The 23,895-nt window shown below is 45.3% G+C and overlaps 1 protein-coding gene across 3 annotated transcripts; it reads right to left on the bottom strand.

The window, feature by feature from the left end:
- Positions 1–8,432: 8,432 nt before the first annotated feature.
- On the bottom strand, positions 8,433–22,740 carry tmem248 (transmembrane protein 248). Of its 3 annotated transcripts, none has more exons than XR_003986320.1 (8): positions 22,381–22,740; positions 19,431–19,589; positions 17,401–17,689; positions 15,492–15,642; positions 14,507–14,690; positions 10,507–10,650; positions 8,966–10,336; positions 8,433–8,730 (listed from the first exon to the last, which is right to left on the bottom strand). XR_003986320.1 is itself a non-coding variant. In XM_030437054.1 (8 exons), the coding sequence occupies exons 1-7, from the start codon at positions 22,381–22,383 to the stop codon at positions 9,005–9,007; spliced, it is 933 nt and encodes a 310-aa protein (XP_030292914.1). In that variant the 5' UTR covers positions 22,384–22,740; the 3' UTR covers positions 8,433–8,730; positions 8,966–9,004. The 3 variants fall into 3 exon arrangements, 2 of the variants coding, with proteins under 2 accessions (XP_030292914.1, XP_030292913.1); XM_030437054.1 differs by having other exon boundaries at positions 8,966–9,007; XM_030437053.1 differs by lacking the exon at positions 8,966–10,336 and having other exon boundaries at positions 8,611–8,730.
- Positions 22,741–23,895: the final 1,155 nt, after the last annotated feature.

Here is a 23,895-nt window from a genome sequence, read left to right as displayed (position 1 = left end):
AAAGAGAGCGTGAAGAAGAAGAAGGAGACGAGGAAACATCTGTACTCAATCATTCACATGATATTACAAACATGTTCATCAACACAAACATCAAGACTTCATATTTTAGATCCATGTGACCGTCAGTAACGGTCTGTGGTGACGCCTCGTTAGCTTTCACTGTCCCTGAGATGTTCAGTAAGATGCATCAGCCTGTTCACTCTGCTGCTAACTGCTGCACACTGCTGCTGCTAACTGCTGCTGCTAACTGCTGCACACTGCTGCTGCTGCTAACTGCTGCTGCTAACTGCTGCTGCTAACTGCTGCTGCTGCTAACTACTGCTGCTAACTGCTGCACACTGCTGCTGCTAACTGCTGCTGCTAACTGCTGCACACTGCTGCTGCTAACTACTGCTGCTAACTGCTGCACACTGCTGCTGCTAACTGCTGCACACTGCTGCTGCTAACTACTGCTGCTAACTGCTGCACACTGCTGCTGCTAACTACTGCTGCTGCTGCTAACTGCCGCTAACTGCTGCTGCTAACTGCCGCTAACTGCTGCTGCTAACTGCTGCTGCTAACTGCTGCACACTGCTGCTGCTAACTGCTGCTGCTAACTGCTGCACACTGCTGCTGCTAACTACTGCTGCTTACTACTGCTGCTTACTGCTGCTGCTAACTGCTGCTTACTGCTGCTGCTAACTGCTGCTGCTAACTGCTGCTTACTGCTGCTGCTAACTGTTGCTGCTCTGTTGCTGCTGCTGCTGCTAACTGCTGCTTACTGCTGCTGCTAACTGTTGCTGCTCTGTTGCTGCTGCTAACTGTTGCTGCTGCTGCTGCTAACTGTTGCTGCTAACTGCTGCTGCTAACTGCTGCACACTGCTGCTGCTAACTACTGCTGCTGCTGCTAACTACTGCTGCTAACTGCTGCTGCTAACTGCTGCTGCTGCTAACTACTGCTGCACACTGCTGCTGCTAACTCTGCTGCTGCTAACTGCTGCACACTGCTGCTGCTAACTACTGCTGCTAACTGCTGCACACTGCTGCTGCTAACTGCCGCTGACTGCTGCTGCTAACTGCCGCTAACTGCTGCTGCTAACTGCTGCACACTGCTGCTGCTAACTACTGCTGCTAACTGCTGCACACTGCTGCTGCTAACTGCTGCTGCTAACTGCTGCACACTGCTGCTGCTAACTACTGCTGCTAACTGCTGCACACTGCTGCTGCTAACTACTGCTGCTGCTAACTGCCGCTAACTGCTGCTGCTAACTGCCGCTAACTGCTGCTGCTAACTGCTGCACACTGCTGCTGCTAACTACTGCTGCTAACTGCTGCTAACTGCTGCTGCTAACTGCTGCTAACTGTTGCTGCTCTGTTGCTGCTGCTGCTGCTAACTGCTGCTTACTGCTGCTGCTAACTGTTGCTGCTCTGTTGCTGCTGCTAACTGTTGCTGCTGCTGCTGCTAACTGTTGCTGCTGCTGCTGCTGCTAACTGTTGCTGCTCTGTTGCTGCTGCTGCTGCTAACTGCTGCTTACTGCTGCTGCTAACTGCCGCTAACTGCGGCTGCTAACTGCCGCTAACTGCTGCTGCTAACTGCTGCTGCTAACTGCTGCACACTGCTGCTGCTAACTGCTGCACACTGCTGCTGCTAACTACTGCTGCTAACTGCTGCTGCTAACTGCTGCTTACTGCTGCTGCTAACTGTTGCTGCTCTGTTGCTGCTGCTGCTTACTGCTGCTGCTAACTGTTGCTGCTCTGTTGCTGCTGCTGCTTACTGCTGCTGCTAACTGTTGCTGCTCTGTTGCTGCTGCTAACTGTTGCTGCTGCTGCTGCTAACTGTTGCTGCTGCTGCTGCTAACTGTTGCTGCTCTGTTGCTGCTGCTGCTGCTGCTGCTGCTAACTGTTGCTGCTCTGTTGCTGCTGCTGCTGCTAACTGCTGCTTACTGCTGCTGCTAACTGTTGCTGCTCTGTTGCTGCTGCTCTGTTGCTAACTGCTGCTGCTCTGTTGCTGCTGCTGCTGCTAACTGCTGCTTACTGCTGCTGCTAACTGTTGCTGCTCTGTTGCTGCTGCTAACTGTTGCTGCTGCTGCTGCTAACTGTTGCTGCTGCTGCTGCTGCTAACTGTTGCTGCTCTGTTGCTGCTGCTGCTGCTAACTGCTGCTTACTGCTGCTGCTAACTGCCGCTAACTGCGGCTGCTAACTGCCGCTAACTGCTGCTGCTAACTGCTGCACACTGCTGCTGCACACTGCTGCTGCTAACTGCTGCACACTGCTGCTGCTAACTACTGCTGCTTACTGCTGCTGCTAACTGCTGCTTACTGCTGCTAACTGCTGCTGCTAACTGCTGCTTACTGCTGCTGCTAACTGTTGCTGCTCTGTTGCTGCAGCTGCTGCTGCTAACTGTTGCTGCAGCTGCTGCTGCTAACTGTTGCTGCTCTGTTGCTGCTGCTGCTGCTAACTGCTGCTTACTGCTGCTTACTGCTGCTGCTAACTGTTGCTGCTCTGTTGCTGCTGCTAACTGCTAACTGCTGCTTACTGTTGCTGCTGCTAACTGTTGCTGCTGCTGCTGCTAACTGTTGCTGCTAACTGCTGCTGCTCTGTTGCTAACTGCTGTGTCCTGATCATTACACAAGCATTCATGTTGGACAGATCCTGTGTGACTCTAACAAGCAGCTCTGAACTGGACTGAAGACCTGAAGCGGTCTCTGGTTCTCTGGTTCTGTGGTTCTGTGGTTCTGTAGTTCTGTAGAGTTCAGCTGTCTGCAGCAGTCTGATGAACGTCTCTGAACCAACACGAGCAGGGTCAGGATCCACGATAACTGAGGGAGCCGAGGGAACGACTGACCTTTTCAGATATACTGCTTCATAATCACACACACACACACACACAGACACACACACAGACACACTCAGCTCTGATTGGACCTCACAGTAACAGGTGGGCGGAGGAACACTTACCTCCTCGCTCACAGAGAGAAGGTGCGTCAGGAACATTTTGTGATTCTCTTTGTGTCTTTTGAAGGACAAAGTGTGAAAGTTTAGTGGTTCGTTTCTTTGTGAGAGACGAGACGGACTGAGTCCTGATGAGTCAGCCATCATACTGAACAGAACACACTAAATCAAACCCAGACGCTCGCTGAGCCGTCTGAGTCGACGTTACAGAGAATATTTTAGTGAATCAAAGAGTTTCCAAACATCCAGAGACAGAGAGGAATCTGTGTGTGTGTCTGCTGCCCCCTGCTGGTCAACACAGACAGATCAGTACTCAGTGTTCGTGTCCACACAGGAGGCCAGACATCTCACCTGTCTGTCTGTGACATCATCACCTATCAGCTGTCACCTCCACCTGCTGCTGGTCTTAAAATCAAGCATCAGAACCTCTCTGTGGGGATCTTTCACAATAAAAGCACCTTCACACGTGAACCATGTTTAATATCTTGTTTAATAATATCATTAAGTCACAATGTTAGTAAGTGTGCACGCTCAGTCACCTGCTCCTCCAGGTGCAGAGCAGAGAGTGGTGTGAACTGTCACCTGTGGGCCTGCAGGGATACTGTTGTTCTGTTGCCTGAGTTTCTTTCAGGAGGACTCACCTGTCCAGGTGTGTTGCATTTAAGTGATGACACTATTTAAGGAGGATTGAGTGGAAGCCTCAGTCTCTCTGGAGCCCAGCTCACAGTGGAGGGAGGAGATTCAACCTTTCTGTCTGCATGTTCGCTCCCCCACATGTTCTCAGTGCTGGTTGGTTCTGTTCTGTTAATTAGTTTGCAGGTTAGTTTGGAGATCACCAGGAGTCCAGGTGTCACTTCTATGTGGTTCATTTAGGATTAGATTAATTTCTTTCCTTGCTGATAGTTCAGCTGGGTGCCACGGCCCGCTGGAGGCCCGCTAAAGGCCCGCTGGAGACCCGCTGGAGACCCGCTGGAGACCCGCTAAAGGCCCGCTGGAGACCCGCTGGAGACCCGCTGGAGACCCGCTAAAGGCCCGCTGGAGGCCCGCTAAAGGCCCGCTGGAGGCCCGCTGGAGGCCCGCTGGAGGCCCGCTAAAGGCCCGCTGGAGGCCCGCTGGAGGCCCGCTGGAGGCCCGGTGAGTTCCCTTCTGTTTATTTCAGCTGGATCTTCGCCCCGTCTTTGGAATGTAGTTTTTGCTCTTTTGATTTCTAAATAAAAATTAGGTTTATTCCTTCATTTGATGTCTGAGCGTCCTTTTTAAATATGCTACACCCTCTGCGAGCCTTTCTCTTAGAGGGTCCGTAACATGAACGTTTGGGCTCAGGTGTGGTGGCCCGGTGCTGGTTCTACAGAGTATCACAGCAGCAGGTCTCAGATCAGTCTGCTGCACTGACACATTCATCTGTGTGTCTGCTGACACGTCTCTGAGCCACAGGTAAAGGCTGAAGACGACCAATCAGCTGCAGAGTTACAAACCAACAGGTGACACGTATGAACATCCTGTCAGCTGCTCACAGGCTCGTTATCTCTGTGTGTGAATCTGTGAGGACGTAAACATGATCAATCTCAATCACCTGTATCGCACCTATAGAAAACTCTCTTGTGGGCGTGACCTCAACCCAATGATGTCACATAAAACCTGGACACAGCGGTGGAGGCGGAGCCCCGTCCAGTCCTGTGAAAGCTGCTCAGTGGCTTTTTGAAGCTAAAGAAACTCGACTGGAGTTTAAATAATCACATCTTCAGTGTCGTGAGGCCCAGAAAGCCCCGGAGCTGCAACCACTGAGGAGGCTAACTGCCTGTTTAGCACCCAGCTAACTTAATTAGGTATGATGTCATCGTGCAGCTCTTGTAGACTTGCTAATTGTTATCAGACTGAAGGGTTGAAACCGTCCACTGTCTTACTGACACTTCCTTCACAGTGTAGCTTATGAAAAAGTCTTTCTGGGTTGCAGGGTGTCATGTGATGATGTAATGACACAGTTGGACAGTTAGCTCTTCATGGGGCCTCCCTCAACCCAAGACTCACCCTGTGTGTTCAGGTCCGGTCCCGGGGCAGACGGTCGGCCTGGTGGTTCTGGATCTGGTGGGAGGTTGTAAACTTTGCTCATGAAGGTCTGCAGTGATGGAGGGTGATCAGTGATTCTGTCCAGCTGCCTTCTGCCCTTTGGATCAATCTCATACAGTTTAATGTGAGAGGAACAGAACCACCAGCTGAAGGTTCTGTCGTCACACTGTACAAATGTCAGAGTCCAACTCTCAGAGAGGAATCTGGGATCAGAACTCACAGTGAACCGAGCCCAACAGCTGAGCTCTCATCATGATGCTCACTGGAAAAATAAGAAAACTGCTGCAAATTAAAACATTATTAACATTAAATATTTAATGTTCAGGTGGTTATTGGTCGATAGATCATCATTAGTTTATTCTGAATGTAACTCAACACACGTCCTGCTGCTGTAGCTTCAATTAGCACCTTGAATTTACAAGTGAATTAGTCATAAAGTCAGTGAAGTGTGGTAGTCCACAGAACAGTTCTGGAGCTTCAGTCAAACAGAGTTGCAGCGTTCTGCTGAACAGCTGAAGCAGCTGAGACTTGATTTAAAACAAAATAACCACAGAAACATCAGACTTTCATCAGGAGGGAGGAGAGGATGACTGATTTCTTTCATTTTTGTCTGAACTGTTCCTTTAACATCTCAGCGGTTTCTCACTCGCAGCAGCAGGAAGTGAATCGAGTCCAGCGTCGTTAATCTTCCTGCAGGAGCAGATAAGACAGAAGGAGGCTCGGGACGCAGTGGAGTTGAACTTTAGCGACAGTTTATTTAAACTTGAGTTCATTTACAGCAGTTCCACTGGAGGATGACGTTGCAGCCACATTAAACCTACGGTCCTATCTACTGTATGTACAGGGAGGAGGAGGATGCAGCTCGATAGTGCAGAAGGCACACAGTTGGCTTTATACTCGCCTGTAAGCGCTACTAACATGACGGGGAGGATGGAGGGTGACGTGGCAGCCTCACAGCGGACACGTGTTCCGCTGCTGTTTCACTCCCATCAGCAGTGATACAGCGGAGCACAGAGAGCATCCTGTAAAGTCTGTTCCTCTACATGTGCTCTGAACAAGCAGCGTCACTCTGTTCACTGTCTGTTTACAACATGAGATATGTGGATCAGAAAACTAAAACTGGACGTGTTAAGGCATTCTGTAATAAAACCAAAGTGAGGGACAGAAGCAGGTAAATACAGCCGACTGACAGGAAGCAGGTGGTTTGGCATCAACATGGCAGCTTCACACACACACACACACACACACACACACACACACACACACACACACACACACACACACACACACACACACACACACACACACACCTGCCAAACACTTCCAACTGTCCAATGAGAGCTGCCGAATCCTCCAGAAGAAGCACAGGAGAGATGAAGATGATGATGAAGGTGAACATGTTCAGATATGACACACATCAGAATCAGGAAGACTTGTCCTCGCGTCAGAAACACTCGTTCACCGACAAACTCACAGAAATCAAACAAATGTACAAAGTGTTTGATACAATAATAATAAAGGATAAACCTCAGAATAATAAATCAGAATAATAATAATATGTGAACAGCACTCGAACAGAAACACGATTCAAGTAAAGCCTTTAAAACAGAAAAAGTCTGAAACTACGTCATCGTTTAAAATCAGGAGGAATTGTTGCATCTTAGATTATTTCTGCTGCTTAGATAAAAAAAGTACATTCAACAGGTACATCAATTAATTATGGAACAGAATCTGAACAGAGGTCAAAAAATGTGTCAGCTATATTGAAAAGTATTGATATTAAAGGCAGATTGAGACTGTTTGTATTCTCTAGTTTTAATTTAAGCAGCTCAGGTTTGACAACATGTTCTGACTCGTGTCTCAGGACAGACACGTTTCTTCTCCTCAGTATTTTCATCTTCTTCTCTGCAGAAGTCCGACTTTAAAGTGTGAGATTGAATATTTTCTCCTGAAAATTCTGATTCACAATTTCAACTTCCAAGAAAAGTCAGAAAAAGTTCTTTTGGGTCAGTTCAGAGTTTTAAGGTGGAGTTCTGAGACGCCTCCTGCCTCTCCTGTCACAGTAAACTCTGTGTCTTTGTCTTTACGGTGAATCTTTGCAGAACATTTAGAATCATTTGATTGTCAGTCAGCCCAGAACATAAACCATCAGTGGAAGAGAAAGAATTTCATCCTTAAAGCTTCAGTTTGAGCTTCAGCGTCTCAATAACTCACGTGGACATAAATAAAGTTGAGGAACAGTCTGAAGCTGCCGTTAATATCACAACAGTTCACTCTCACACGCTCACACCGACAGAGTCTGCACATTCTGCTCAACTACAAAACAATAGAAAAATTAAATGATTTAATCATAAATATATAAATATAATTATATAATATATAATTATATTTATCTGAAGAAGGTGTCCGACTGAAACTAACTTTATAAAGTTCTGTTGTTGTCGGACAAAAGAGAAAATCCTCCCAGACAAAATGTGCAACAAACAAATCTAAAGGTTCACTAACGAGGAAACAGCTGATGATGATGAAGTTTCAGATGAAAACGTCCTGAAATCTATTAAGTGACACCAACAGGACCGATCACAGAGCACGACCTCCTCCGGCTGGAGGACACACAGAAGGATGTCTGTGGAAGAAGGAGGAAACCGTCTCCACGTCTGTTTCCAAGCCAGCGAGTCCACCGAAGGTAAGGCAAGAAAATGTTCTGCTTCATCCAGGAGCAACAAAAGACGAGGAGCCGCTGCAGCGACGAAGAAGCTCAGAGGAGGAAAACAAAAGGCAGAAACTGATTTCATCTAACAGACAAACAGACTGCGGCTCATTAGAACGGACTGGTGATGAGACCACAGGACGATGGAAGTCATTAACTTCAGTGTCGACGCTGTTTTCTCTTTATGTATTAATGAGCACAGTGCAGACACACGGAGACACAACCAGATATGATGAACAGCTTAATTCAGTAAACTAATTAGTACTTTATGTAACGTCCAAAGTCACTGCAGACAAAAGTGCTAAATTCATTGTTTACTGTTGAAGCTGAAGGCTGAATTATTATAATTATCTCCAGCTGAGTACTCGGGCTGACCGAGTAATTGAGTTGGCAGATAAAAGTACTCTGATTACAGCGGCGGGGGATCAGTGTGGACTCAGGCCGCCTCTCAGCGTCTGAGGTCTGTCTGCGTTACGGAGGCTGAACGATGGACGATGTGGCCTTCTGTTTGTTTCTGTACTGCATGTTCTGACATGGCACACGGGGACTCGGGCAAAATAATAAGAAAACAATACCAGAAAGAAAGAGATAGAGAGAGAGAAAGAAAGAAAGAAAGAAAGAGAGAGAGGGAGACAGAGAGAGAGGGAGAGAGGATGGAGGGAGAGAGAGAGAGAGAGACAGAGAGGGAGGGAGAGAGGATGGAGGGAGAGAGAGAGAGAGAGACAGAGAGAGGGAGGGAGAGAGAGGGAGACAGAGAGACAGAGAGAGAGAGAGGGAGGCTTTGCACAGAATCTCAGAGTTCCTACAAATATTTACAGGACAGATACAGGCACTTGTATATCTTTGGTTGGAGAATCCCAACATTGCAGAGTAATGCATTCACAGAGCTTTTGTGTCCCTTATTGTGTTTCCACGGTTCACTAGGCAACTGGTTTATTTTATTTCTTCTGTCTCTTCGTCCTCGTCACAGGTCAGTCCTCACGCAGCTCTCCGACGGCTGGTTAACCCTCCGATAACGCCACCTGTCACACAGGAAGTGAGACGACAGGTCAGCACAACACCTGGAAACAGATCACTCCTGAGTCTACCATCAGAGGGAGCCACAACCAGAACACCCTGTTCAGTACACAGAGAAGAAGAAACTGCTGAATAGTTTGGATGCACTGAGCTGCAGAGAGCTGAGCTCTGCTGCTGCTGCACTACACACCACATAACTCATCATTTCACATTGTTGTATTTCATAAAGAAGATCCTGACCTGTAGTTTCAGCACACCTGAGGGCAGAAGCATCTGACATCACTACTCCAACAAACACAAAGAACAGCAAGTTGTTTCCTCTGAAACTGTAGAGAAGAACATCTACACCAACAACACGTGCATTCCTCTTCTCCTCAACACAGTTAAAGTCTTTATCTTTTTAACAATCTCTCCGTCACATTGCTCCTCCTCTGCTCCTCCTCTGCTCCTCCTCTGCTCCTACAGCTATAGTTGTATGAATGGAATAACACAATATAAAATATAGTAATATAAATTATTATTGGGCCTGATATTAAACGTGCATCACGACTCTGAAGCGTTCAGTGACCTTACATCTTGTCTGAGTGTATAAATGATGTCATGAGTTAAAGACATATAGAAGTATACATTTTATTTAGAGCACGTTTATACTTGGAAACAATCTTTAAGCCTGAATCACAGCGGGCCATCCGTCGGTCGCTGAAGCGTTTGGGGACACTCGGACGAGTTCGGGAACAAATCTGAAAGCTTTTGGAACCGCGTGGACAGCGTCTGCTCCGATTCAACTTGTGACGTCGGAGAACGTTGGCTGTCGGCCGTCTGAGCCATTGGATTCTCTGATTGGTTGTGAGCCAGCTGTATGACCATTCTGATTGGTGGTGTGATAGTGAATCAGCGCGGTGTGTGGGAGGGCACGCTACTGTGGAGTTGGCAGCCGTCGAGGCGGAATGTTCAGTGCAACTTTTCTGGCCACCGAGTCAGACGAGAGGCAGCGGAGTGGCTGGATAAAGGCAGCTGGCCGGTGGTGTGTGCGGGCCTTTACTTCACAAACACTGAAGCTACAGCGTCAAGTTAACTCTAAAGAAGAAGAAATGACTTGGTTTAATCACTTCATGTCCTCATCAATAGATCAGAATAAGAAGATTCTTGTTTCTTTACATCTTGCAAACATTCGTGTACATTAGAGTCTTGATGCTGTGATGTCATGATGTCATGATGTCATCATCAGGCAGAAGACTCATCTAATTCATTTCAATACGTCACAGTATTGAATATTGTTTCCTGTGATTGGTCGTTGTATCAGATGGATTCTGACTCGCGCGTTAACCTGATTGATTGTTTTGAATATTTCTGATTGATTGTGGTTCTGATTGTGGTAGAAGTGTGTTCCGGACTCGTCCCAGAGCTGACAGTGAGGTGGATGTGTTGTTCTCACCATCAGTGAGGGGTCAGATGTTTTAAACCCTGCTCAGAGGTTCAGAACTAAGACGAGCAGCGAGAGCTCAACCTCAAACACCTGCTAATGTCTGTGCTGTCCCCTCGTCTGTGGGTCGGACACGAGTCACAGCTGTCTGACCTCTTTAAACTGTTCTGTGGTCAGCTGTGAGCTGGCTGCTGAGACGGAGGAGATACATGAAGGGAGCTTAATATTTACACTTCGTATCAAATATATTTAACACATAATTATGTTACACCATTAACATGTGATTCATTCCCACATGTCCACGTGTCAGCAGAGAACCAATCACTGAGCATCATCACTGTTCAGGTGTGTGTCGTACCTTCTCAGGACAGAAGTCTGGGTTGCTCTGTCGGACTTTGCCGGGCCGTCCCTTGATGACTGCATAGCAGAACATAGTGATGACCATGACGAACAGGAAGTAGCTCGTGTGCATCAGGTGCAGGTTGATGAGGGAACGGTCGTCCTGGTGACAGACAAAGAAATAAAGAGCAACACACAGTTCAGCAGCACAGCAGGAGAACACAGGAAGCAAACCTTCATGAACTCGTGACTTTCGCCAGTCGTCTGCACTAAATATCAAGCTTCCACATTATTACTTCACCGTAGGGCTGGGAGTTAGGCCTTTTACTAATATCCCGATATTTTTAGGCCATGTCACGATTCACGATATATATCTCGATATTTTCCCTTAGCCTTGAATTAACACTTTGATGCATACAATCATGCAAGTATGATGATTCTTAAAGTGCACATTTTGTGCATAATGCCAGTACAATATTTAAACAAATAAATAAAATAAAGTGCCTTTTTGTGCATGATGTCACTAATAACATTTCAAACAACACTAAATAAAAGTGCACATTTTCTGCATCATGCCACTAGCATATTTAAAAGAAATACATGCACTTTTGTGCAGGATGTCACACAGGTTATTTCAAAAAACAGTAAAATAAAAATTTGCTGCATAATAGGAAATGAAATGGTGAAAATGAAAAGTTCACAGCTTTAGTTTTGGTTTCTTCTGTATGAAATGTATGGCATAAATATAAATAAATATCTGCGACTAGGTAGATTATATCTTGGGTCAAGTGTGTTGATGAGCTTTTTGAATCCGGGCTGTTCGACCACTCACTGGGGCCATGTCTTTCACTATGTGGTAGGTTACTGTGGATTCCCCCCCGTGTTATCCCCTTTTGTTTTTGACTATTTTTGTAGTATGGTGTTGTTCTGGAAAAGAAGACGCCAGACTCAACTGCGTCAGTGCCGGTTGCTCCGGCACTTTCTTTGATATGGCACTGGCCGGAGATGCGCTTGTGCGGAGTTTCAAGCACTCTTTGTTTTCTCGCAGGTGGGATCTCAAATGGTGCTATAAATTTGTTGTACTACCACCTTTTGTGGCGACGCTTTCGCGGCATACTTTACATATTAAGTTTATTTGTTCAACGTCCTCCCTCTTGTATCCAAACCACCGCCAGATGATGGATCCTGCGTTGTTTTTCTTGGGAATTAATTCTCCCTCCATTTTTCATAGCACCTGCTGCTGCCGCTACCTGAGATCTCTGCTGCTACATGCTGCCGGGCGTATGACGTTGCACGCACGACAGAATGTGATGTAGGTAATTAGGTGCGCTTGTTTTATCTCTCTGTGCGGAGAGATGAGAAAGAGTGAGAAAAACCTGTAGTTCAATGCCCGCGACTAAAAGCAACTGCGTGACAATTGAATGTATACTCGAATCTTCACTATATAGTCATTTTCTACATCCCACAGAGAACAAGCCACGATACATCGAGTATATTCAATATATCTCCCAGCCCTACTTCAACGGATGATGTCGTCTTCATGGAGACACGCTCGGTGTGACGGAGGGAGAGCAGGGAGAGGTAATGCATCTGAACGAATACGCAGACGTCCCTCACATGTTCCCTCCTCAGAGGATCCGCCTCGGACTTCCTTCAAGTCGGTGCTCATTAAAAGTGTCCTGACCGTCCACATCAGGCTGCATGTCTACAGGTGTTCAGTTGTAAAGCTCAGGTGATGACTGAGAGTCTTTTAAACAACTTCATGTTGTTTGAGAAGAAATCTTCCCCCGTCTGAACTGAACAGCAGCTGATATCAGAGTGATTCAGTTACAGTGGAAGATGTGAACACTCAGGTTAACGACACCGTGAGCCCAAAGAGGAAAGAATAAAAACACAGCTGTAATTAACACACTTCCAGATGTTCAGTGTCCTGAACACAGTAACGGACCGCGAATCCATCCAGTGTTATTCTGGTGCTGGTGGAGTTAAAGTCTGTGTGTGTGTGTTCAGGTGAGCTCAGATCCGGTAACAGCTCAGGGACAGAACATATGTTCTGATTGTTTTCAGGCTCAGTGGAGCGTTCAGACACCAGAGGTGGTCAGTCAATGGGATCATTGTGATCCTGGAACAATCTACCAGCATCAGCACAGAACTAAAGCTGAATGGACTCGGTCACATTCACCTGGTGTTATCACAGGCTGAGTGAGGATCATCAGAACCTGAACAGTTCTCATACAGGATCAATATGTTTCCTGTATTCTGTTGCTGTTATAAATATACTCTTTCTAAAAGAGAAAGTGTTCATGAAAATATAAAATCCAACATGAATATGATCAAATAATTATTAGAACTGAACCATCAGTGGAGAGAGAATGAGTTACTGTTCTGATCATTGATTAATCGATCAGATAGAAACAGTCTCTGCCTGGTTCCTCTTGTTCAGTGTGAGGATCCTCCGCTTCTCTTCTCTGACAGGACATGAAGAGGTTTTTGGGTTTTGGACAGTTGGTTGGATAAAAGAAGGTGTGAGGTCAATCTGAAGCAGCTTTACAAGGTTTTGACCAAAATTAACAATTAATCTTGAAAATGCACCACAGATTACTGTTAGTTGCATCATCTGACATCATATCTGTGATGTCATTGGGTTGAAGTTTATATTATTCTGTAACTGTTGTGACCTTCCAAAAAGATGCAATGCAGAATCTTGTAACTAAAATCTTATCACTATAATATATTTTACGTTTATTAAAAGGAAGACTGTGAGAAAGAGAGACGTCGTGAAGAAGAAGGAGTTATGATGATGAAGAAGGAGTTATGACGATGAAGAAGGAGTGATGAAGAAGGACTGAAGAAGGAGTGATGAAGAAGAAGGAGTGATAAAGAAGAAGGAGTTATGATGAAGAAGGAGTGATGAAGAAGAAGAAGGAGTTATGATGAAGAAGGAGTGATGATGAAGAAGAAGGAGTGATGAAGAAGGAGTGATGAAGAAGAAGGAGTGATGATGAAGAAGGAGTGATGATGAAGAAGAAGGAGTGATGAAGAAGGAGTGATGAAGAAGAAGAAGGAGTGATGAAGAAGAAGGAGTGATGAAGAAGAAGGAGTGATGATGAAGAAGAAGGAGTGATGAAGAAGGAGTGATGAAGAAGGAGTGATGATGAAGGAGTGATGATGAAGAAGAAGGAGTGATGAAGAAGGAGTGATGATGAAGAAGAAGGAGTGATGAAGAAGAAGGAGTGATGATGAAGAAGGAGTGATGATGAAGAAGAAGGAGTGATGAAGAAGAAGGAGTGATGAAGAAGAAGGAGTGATGAAGAAGAAGGAGTGATGAAGAAGAAGGAGTGATGATGAAGAAGAAGGAGTGATGAAGAAGAAGGAGTGATGATGAAGAAGGAGTGATGAAGAAGAAGGAGTGATGAAGAAGGAGTGATGAAGAAGAAGGAGTGATGATGAAGGAGTGATGATGAAGAAGAAGGAGTGATGAAGAAGGAGTGATGAAGAAGGAGTGATGAAGAAGAAGGAGTGATGATGAAGAAGGAGTGATGATGAAGAAGAAGGAGTGATGAAGAAGAAGGAGTGATGATGAAGAAGGAGTGATGAAGAAGGAGTGATGAAGAAGAAGGAGTGATGAAGAAGAAGGAGTGATGAAGAAGAAGGAGTGATGAAGAAGAAGGAGCACCACCTCCTGAGAGATTCGTGACCTTTGAGTCCAAACTGGACGTTTTCTGCTTCCTGATTTCTTCTGCTACAGTTTTATCATCATCACAATATGATCAGCTGGTTACTGTAGATGATCAGCAGCAGTCGATGATCTACTGTTCTGTTCTGCTGACTGATCGATCCAGTGTCAGTCTGATATTTAACTTGACATATGGACTCACTGATGTTTATTTTTGTGATTTTTAAGTTGAAAGAGTTTCTTTTCCGGCTCTTTCCCTTCATGTACTGAACACAGCCGACAGTCGTCAGCGTGCTGGATGAACCCGGTGAGTGTGAATAATGCAGATGTGTTGGTGACTCACATCTGGGACGATGACGGTCAGCTTTGGGTTGAGTGCGTGGTACACTTTGCCGATGGCTCCTTTGTAACACCAGAAGGGATTGTAGTCCTGACTGTACTTGGTGTCCGAGTCGCGGACCGTGGTGAACACCTTGTACCAGGAGGTGGCGTTGGTGTACGTCTCAGGAACGCAGTGTGGCGGCTGCCTGTTGACGGAAACAGAGACTGAAGTCACAAACTGTTGAAGAGCTCACTGATTATTGATTTCTTATTGAATATCAGCTCCATACAGAACACAACCCATCGAGCAGAAAGGATGAACCTGCAGTGTGAGTACATGTGGAGGAAGCAAAGCAGCAAAACTTTTAGTAAATTAATTGATTATCTATATTTTTACACTTGATATTTCCAGTTACGCTGGAACAAAGCTGCTTCAGTGTGTCGTTACATCATGTTGGCTCCTGCTGCTGTGGACCAACACTGTTCTCCAGGAAGAGACGGTAGGACAGACAACCAGGATGACAGACAGGACAGACAGACAGGATGACAGACAGACAGACAGGATGACAGACAGGACAGACAGGATGACAGACAGGACAGACAGACAGGATGACAGACAGACAGACAGACAGGATGACAGACAGACAGACAGGATGACAGACAGGACAGACAGGATGACAGACAGGACAGACAGACAGGATGACAGACAGGACAGACAGACAGGATGACAGACAGACAGACAGGATGACAGACAGGACAGACACTTTTCCCTGTATTAACTGGAGGGCAGTATTCCCTCCTGTCAGTGTGAGAGAGGCTTCAGTTTATACATCATATCGCCGCCTCAATGCTGTGGATAAACATTGTGTAAAGCTCTGATAATTCCAGCTAAACATTGTGAGATGTTATGAAGGCAGTGCGTGACATGCTGCAGGACGCTGTGTCAGTGTGAGGCAGCTCTAGAGATAAAGTGTGTCCCTGTGACTCGGGGAGCTCGTCCAACTCACACTGTGACTGGGAAGATATTGCTGGCCGCCGTGATGGTCATGCAAGTGCTGAACACCACCTGCTCGCAGTGTCCGTGCAGCACGCAGTCGTCTGAGTTCCAGGATAAAGGCAGCGTGAACGTGATGTTTATTTCTTCATGAGCTTCCCGGCCTAAAAAACAAGAGACAGAACAACACCAGAGTCAGGCAGTTGAATCACCCTCCCACAGTGTTGTTGGGTTGTTTACAGGCGAGCGCTGTACTTTAACCAAAGACTCAAACTTGTATTTCAACATTCTGACTTTTCATGCCATGAGAATAATGAGCTGGAATAGCTGAGATCAGACCACAACAAGCTGCAGGCTCCTCCTCGCTCCAGGCGTCATTACAGTCTGAACAGCAGGAAGAAATGAAGTCACACTGGGATACTCGTCTGAGTCTGCATGATTCTGCAATATTTATCAAACTGTGAGGGGATTAGCAGATTATCAGTCCGACTGAGTGGACTCCTGGGTGTATGTACAGAGGGAGGGAGGGTCGAGAGCCTGTCACTATCAATAATCCAGTTCCTCTAGCAAAGTCAAACCACTGATGAGGACGTGAAACTCTCCAGTCATCATGACCCTCTTCTGTTTTCTCTACTGTCCTCCTCCTTTCTGCGCCTCTTTCAGGTATTTGACAACAGTCTGACTTCATCCTGCTGGATTTCTGTGGCCAGAAACCTTCACGGTCAAAAATCTGTCCGGAGCCACAAAACATGTCTGAGCTTCATGATGGAGGTAACGAGCCTGTCGAGTCTAAATTAGCCAATCAGGTTTTAAACAGGCCTAAATTAGCATTTATTCATATTTCACATGTGGCTACTCTGCAGTGGGCGATTTATGCTGATCAGCATTACTATGTACTCATCACAATAACACTGTGTTTTAGTAATTAATAGTTTTTTATTGGGGGATGCTACAGTCAAAACTGACATAAGTCAGTAGGACTATTCTAACTGTACAGAACTATATTCAGGTCTACTTAAGTCCTCCACATGTTTGAGGATATTAATACAATTCAAATGAGCCTCCTTTGATCATAACTAAAACATACTGATGCAGCCTAACTTTAAAAACAAAGACATCAGTGAAGCTTCAGTGTAATTTGGACCTGACTGTTATAAAAGAGGAGATGACTCCCTCAGTGTCCTCTGATCAGCTGAGTAAAACAAACATTTGCTTCATGTATTGATTTTAAGGTTTAACATGTTGTTGGCAAACAGATGGACATGTGTAAACAATTCAACCATGAAGTGAAAGACAAACAAGGACCTGAAACAATGAAGTAAATATGAAGGACTGCACAACCACTCATAACTCAGATATTGATCCAAGTTCAATCAGAGTCCAAACAGAGAGGCTTAATCCACAGACACAAAGCCAGAGGTATTAACTTTTGTCTAAATCTGAGAGCTATAGGAGGAGGAGAGCTTAATGTTACACAACACTGCCTCTGTTTGCTCAGTGTTTGAGTAAAGTCACCACACACACACACACACACACACACACACACAGAGGAAACCTTAACCTGTTAAAGGACACACAGCTGCAGAACATCCTGTGAACAGCAGACAGACTGAACTGACGACGGTTTGGATCTTGTTGTGATCTTCCAACGTTCACTTCTTCTGCACAATCTTAACTTTAAGATTCACGGACGTCGTCAGTCTGATGTTTTTATTTCAGCTCACTGCAGTCTGTCAGTCAGCTGTCACGTACTGCTGGAGTACAACACTCACAATCTGTGGCTGCAAGGAACTGTAACAAACCTAATTGTTCTTTTGATTGATTGATATTTATTATTATATGCTCAGACCTAACAGGCTTGTAAGACAGCACTATTGCTGAAAAGTTGAAAATTTGGAAACTGCTAGAAGAACAGAACCTACCAGACAGGCCGACCTGCTGCCCCAGCACTGTGGCGTACAGGTGGGTGATATTGCGAGAGTAGCCTCCGAATGGGCGCTGGGGATCCAGCGTGAGGGTGATGGGGACTGAGATGTTGATGGGACCAGAGTCCTCCAGCAGGAGGGGGACCTGGGTGCTGGAGCGAGCCTGTCCACTGGTCACCACCATGCTCTCCGGCGTGGTCGACTCGTTCAGACCGTGTTTTATCGTCTCATTCTCCGACACGCAGAAGTCCAGCTCGTTGAAGCGCAGCAGGAAGGTGTTCCAGTCCTGAGAGGACGACATGTTGTCATCAACCAAACATCTATTACCTGATTCACACCTGTGCATTGAACCAAACTACCTTCAATTTTTGCAGAATTTGAACCATGAATCTGTGTTAGCACACCTGTACTTTGGAACAACCTGCCGGCGTCTTACTTTAATGTCTTCTAGGTGAGTTATTTGTTCATTGCTGCTGCTGAGAGTTTTATTGTAAGCAAAGAACTTAAAGCACGTCACCAACAAAGTTATTTTATTCTCTTTATGTGTCAATGAAATCATAGGTGGACTGTCCTGCACAGAACCTACTTATTCCATCCAGGTGTGATTTGACCTACAGACATTTTGATTTGCATGTGCTTCGTGGTCTGATTCACATGCAAAACCATGTATGGACCCTTAAATCTCAGCAGTCACGTGTAGATTAGAGCCAGGTACACATGAGCATACATGCTATCAGAATGTCCCATTTGTGAGGTTACAATGAGCTTCTGTCAGCCTCACATTTGTATTTGTCCAGCAAACTTATAAGTGGGTCCAAAAAAGCTGTTTTATTTTCTGTTGAACATTTTGCTGCTCACAAAATAAATCCGGCTCCACTCCAGTCTGCAGCGGTGTTCTCCAGGGCTCTGTCCTTGGCCCCCTGCTGTTACTTATCTTCTGCCTCTTGGTCACATTCTCAGGAAAGTTCATATTCGATTCCACTGCTATGCTGACAATACCCAGCTCTATCTTTCCACTAAGCCTACCTCCACTCTGCCACCCACAGCTCCATCCAACTGCTGACTGGAAACTAAATCATGGTTCACACTCAACTTTCTTAAACTGACCAGTGACAAAACCGAGGTCCTCCTCGTGGGCACCAGATCCACCCTAGCAACACTCGACACTTTCCCGATGTACATCAACAATTCCACTGTTCCTCCATCAGGTAAGGAGCCTGGGTGTCATCCTGGACGGCACCTTAAACTTTGAAGCCCACATCAATAATGTTACCCGGTCTGCATACTTCCATCTAAGTAACATCAACTGTCTCGTCCCTCACTCACACCAACCTGCACTGATATCCTCGTAAACACCCTGATTACATCCTGTCTGGACTACTGTAATTCTCTCCTCTTTGGTCTTCCTCTGAAATCACTCCATAAACTCCAGCACTGGTCCAGAACCAGAACTCCCTCTGCTGAACACATCACTCTGGCCCTGCAGCAACTCCATTGGCTTGCCATCAAATCCCGCTTTGATTTTAAGATTCTACTCCTCACATTTAAGATGCTTCCCAACCTGGCACCATCGTATCTCTCTGAACTTTGTGACATCTACACCCCTCAGATCCTCTTCTGACATCCAGCTCTTTGCCTCATCTGCAAACTTAACCAACATCAGGTCACGAGCTTTCAGCCGATCTGCCTCTGGAACTCTCCAACCAGACATTCACACTTCCAACACTTTCTTCACCTTTAAATCCCGCCTGAAAGCGCACTTATCCCGAGTGTCTCACACTAACTAGTTACTGTACTATTGCACTATGTAGTCACATTCTTATTCATTTATTCATCTTCCTTCAACATCAGTGTTGCCTGATTTATATTGTTTGATGTACTGTTGTTGTGTTATATGTGTCTTGTAAGGTCCCTTTAAATAAAATGCATTATTATTATTATTATTATTATTATTATTATCCTTCTGGCATGAATCCGGTCATGACGTGAGATTCAGCGTCAGCATCAGCTTCGTGGGTGTGACTCACCTCCGTCAGCTCCGGAGACTTGATCTCTTTGATCTTGAAGAAATACCCGATGGTCAGGAAGGCGATGGCCACTGCACTGACACTGATCATAAAGATGACCAGCGGTGGACGGTTGTTGATGTAGCTCCGCAGGTTCTCTATAGGGTTCAACAGGTACACCTGCGTAGGACACAAGGTGACAACATTCAGACAGCTGTATCAGTTTATTCTATCTGTGTCAGTGTGTTTACTATTAATAATGAAGCCACAGAAGTCTGAGCTGATAATGGATCACATCCTCCTCCGCCTCTTTAAGTGTTCATTAAATATTTAAGAAGTGATGCAGTCATAAACAGGCCAGGATGTGGTTAAAGTGTGCCGGACGTACACTTAGGGTTTAAATTAAATGTAGTTTGGTTTAATGTAAGTAAGTTTCTGATGACAGATGACAGATTGATTGATGACAGACGGACGAAGACAAGCAAACATGTTTTATGTCTTGTGCTGAATGTTGTTGATGAAGCAGCATCTGAAACTGACTAAAGGAATAAACTGAGAGGAGTGAATCCCCGTCTGAATATAACAACTCCTGGTGTTGATGAAGATGATGATGATGATGATGATGATGATGATGATGATGATGATGATGATGAGTTCCTTGTGAGACTGGTTAATGACTTACAGACTAACCACACCTCAAAGATGTTTAATTTAGAGCAGCACAAACATTACATCTACACACAAACTGATAAAAAGTAGGGCAGCACACATAACATGGATAATATTATCGATATTGGAATATGACAAAGTGCAATATCCAAATCACAGAGGCTGCAGATTATTGATGAAAGTAGACTTACGAGCAGCTTTAATGAAGAACTGGAGAGCTTGACTACAAATCTTGTTCTCCAAATGTTTGTTTTAGCCCAACAGATCACCAGGATGAAAATCATCCCACACTGATCATGAATCAATTTTGATTATAGTCACTGTCAAAACAATCGCAATATGATTTTGTGGCCATGTTGAGCAGCTCTAATAAAATATGCATCTATGAAAACACATCTTTAAGGAGGTAAACTGCTACAGAGTTCCTTCAGTGCGGCTTCGTCAGGAGCGTTCAGACGTGTGTGATGCTGCAGTGACTGTTAAATCTTCTGATCAGCACCACACTGATCATGACGCCGGCGTTGTACTGGTACTGTGTCGGATCAGCAGAACAGGTCCGATGAGCAGCACACAAACTTTTTCATTTATACAACTTAAACTTAGTTTTCAAAAGCAAACACCTCTGGTGTGTATTGATAAGATGGTCTGATCATACAACACAACTACTGACAAAAGATCCTACATAATAAAGCAAATTTAAGCCAATAAATAAACATAAAAAACAGTGACAAACGTTGATTATTAAGGTGACAGGGCCCGCCACATATATGCAAAGTAACACAGTATAAGTTGTGTTTAAGGTCAGTTTGTTTCTTCAGTCATGAAAACAGGGTTAACATCCTTTAACATACAGATTCATTTAAGTTTGTAAAATCATAATGAAGCCAGAAGGACCAGTTTCACTATAATGACTGAGTTGTACCATATATGGTGATATTTAGTGAGATGGTACTGTTGGACTTTAGTGAGCATCATATGTACAGTGACACAGCAGACAGCAGCTGTTGTAAAGATGTGATGTCACTTCATCTGTTCTGCCTCCTCTGTGCAGTTTACATCATGACTGTGTTACTACGACCGTAACTACCTGTCTGATCATCACCTTTACCTGCACACCTGAATATCGAATAAGTCCTGCATGTGACTGATCCTCCGTCAGCAAGCAGGCTGCAGCGCTCACTGACACAAGAACTACACAGTATAAATACTGTCAGTGGACTGCAGCAGGCTGAGAGACAAGAAGCTGTAACAACCGTCTACATCTGTCCTGAATCAGACTCGTGCCCTCAGTGTGTGAGGTGTCACCAATGTGTGAGGTGTGTGAGGTGTCCTCAGTGTGCGAGGTGTGTGATGTGTCCTCAGTGTGTGAGGTGTCCTCAGTGTGTGAGGTGTGTGATGTGTCCTCAGTGTGTGAGGTGTGTGAGGTGTCCTCAGTGTGTGAGGTGTCCTCAGTGTGTGAGGTGTGTGATGTGTCCTCAGTGTGTGAGGTGTGTGAGGTGTCCTCAGTGTGCGAGGTGTCCTCAGTGTCCTCAGTGTGTGATGTGTCCTCAGTGTGTGAGGTGTCCTCAGTGTCCTCAGTGTGTGATGTGTCCTCAGTGTGTGAGGTGTCCTCAGTGTCCTCAGTGTGTGAGGTGTCCTCAGTGTGTGAGGTGTCCTCAGTGTGCGAGGTGTCCTCAGTGTGTGAGGTGTCCTCAGTGTCCTCAGTGTGTGAGGTGTCCTCAGTGTCCTCAGTGTGTGAGGTGTGTGAGGTGTCCTCAGTGTCCTCAGTGTGTGAGGTGTCCTCGGTGTCCTCAGTGTCCTCGGTGTCCTCAGTGTGTGAGGTGTCCTCAGTGTCCTCAGTGTGTGAGGTGTCCTCAGTGTGTGAGGTGTGTGATGTGTCCTCAGTGTGTGAGGTGTCCTCAGTGTCCTCAGTGTGTGAGGTGTCCTCAGTGTGTGAGGTGTGTGATGTGTCCTCAGTGTGTGAGGTGTCCTCAGTGTGTGAGGTGTGTGATGTGTCCTCAGTGTGTGAGGTGTCCTCAGTGTGTGAGGTGTGTGATGTGTCCTCAGTGTGTGAGGTGTCCTCAGTGTGTGAGGTGTGTGATGTGTCCTCAGTGTGTGAGGTGTCCTCAGTGTCCTATCAACCGCTGTGTGTCTCCACATCAGACCGCAGCCAGGTGACAGGAGCTGTCAACCTTGTAGCATGGTAAGCTAGCTACCTGGCGCTGTGACAACACACAGCTGACATCTTAAAGATCAGACTGAAACATGACAGCTAACAAACCACCGGTGACATGTCAGGAAACAACACTGGAGCAGCTCTCACCATCTTTTCTTCCTGTGCATGCGACGGTCGCTAGCTGGGAGGTTGTTCACGGGCCACAATAAGCAGCACTTAGCTGCGAAGCTAGCCTGCACTGCTAGCTAGCTGTCTTTCCCGAAGCTAGTCCCTCCTGAAGATCCCGCGGAACATTAAAAGTCGGTGTTCGGTGGAGACAGCCAGGCTCTGAGCGGGAAACACTCCACGTATCCTCCTTCCCATTCTCCGCGCCGTGGTCGCCTGCAGCTCCGGAGAGAAATATGTCTGCGTACACACTGAAACAACGTCAATAATGTCTCCGGGTCCTCCCCGCCGACATCTCCTCCGCGCACCCGCACTGCGTAGAGAGCGTCGCAGCGCCGCCTTCTGCTGATTCCCGTACGAAGTGCGCCAGAAACACGTCCGCCATGATGGATTGTGTTCTCGCGTACGTGATTTACGTAGACGACGAGCGAGAGTTCAGCGTGTTTACAGTTTCTGAAGGTTTTGCTGCATTAAAGTACAGTGGGACATAAATGAAGCCCGGCGGGCCGCAGCGGACGGGTCAGCGGCAGACACATGGTTCTGCTCGGTACTGACTGATGATCCATTTCAAATAACAAGATCGTGATGCACACATGAGGATGGATCCAGTACTGGAGGAGGTTTATGTTCAACAAACAATAATAATGAAGATGATAATAATAATAATAATAATAATAATAATAATAACAATAATAATAATGATAATCATAATAATAATAATAATTAAGACAACAACAATAACAGCAATAATGATAATAATAATAATAGTAATAATAATAATAATAATAATAATCAAAACAACACCAGCAATAATAATGATGATGATGATAGCAATAATAACATAATTGATTGTTTAATCATGTAAAAAAAAAAATACGACATGAAAATGAAAACAACAATACAATAAAACAAATTCAAATCCAGAATAAGTGAGTGATGATTGAAGTCCATTTGATTTCCATGTTTCTGGAGTCATGAGGGCAGCAGAACCAACCTGCAGTACGGTTGTGGATCTTGTTCCGACCAGAACACAGATCTGAGTATTTGTCCAGCAAACTTATAAGTGGGTCAAAAAAAATGCAGTTTTTTTTTCTGTTGAACATTTTACTGCTTACAAAATGAATATGATCGATTCTCTTTTTGTATATGATTATTGTTTTAAACCGGTCTCACGTGTTTGGTAGCAACAGAGTGAATATTTATTGATTTCACAGAGATATTTGAATGTTTTTATAGCTGCCAGGTCATCTGACCCATCGACCCAAAATCCATGCTGATATGTCTTCTGTACAGACTGAATGAGACACACCGCTTTATATTTAATTTACTGGTCTTTACATTTTAAATATGTAAAGGAGGTGTGTCCAGTAATTTAACTGGATGAATGATGAAATGACATTTTCTGACTTCACACCTTCTGTGTATTACAATCCTGGCTGCAGTTGTCATTTTTTATTGTCCTTTAATATCACATTTCTAAGTGACAGCTGAACAGAG

The sequence above is a fragment of the Sparus aurata genome, chromosome 13, assembly GCF_900880675.1.
Source record: "Sparus aurata chromosome 13, fSpaAur1.1, whole genome shotgun sequence".
NCBI classification, from domain to species: Eukaryota; Metazoa; Chordata; class Actinopteri; order Spariformes; family Sparidae; genus Sparus; species Sparus aurata.
This window is presented reverse-complemented; position numbering and strand designations above follow the sequence as displayed.

Coding starts and splice junctions, on each gene's coding strand:
- tmem248 (XM_030437053.1), bottom strand. Junction 10,651..14,506: donor TGACCGTCATCGTCCCAGAT/GTGAGTCACCAA, acceptor GTCTGTCACCAG/GACGACCGTTCCCTCATCAA. Junction 8,731..10,506: donor CAGACTTCTGTCCTGAGAAG/GTACGACACACA, acceptor CCTGTGTGACAG/GTGGCGTTATCGGAGGGTTA.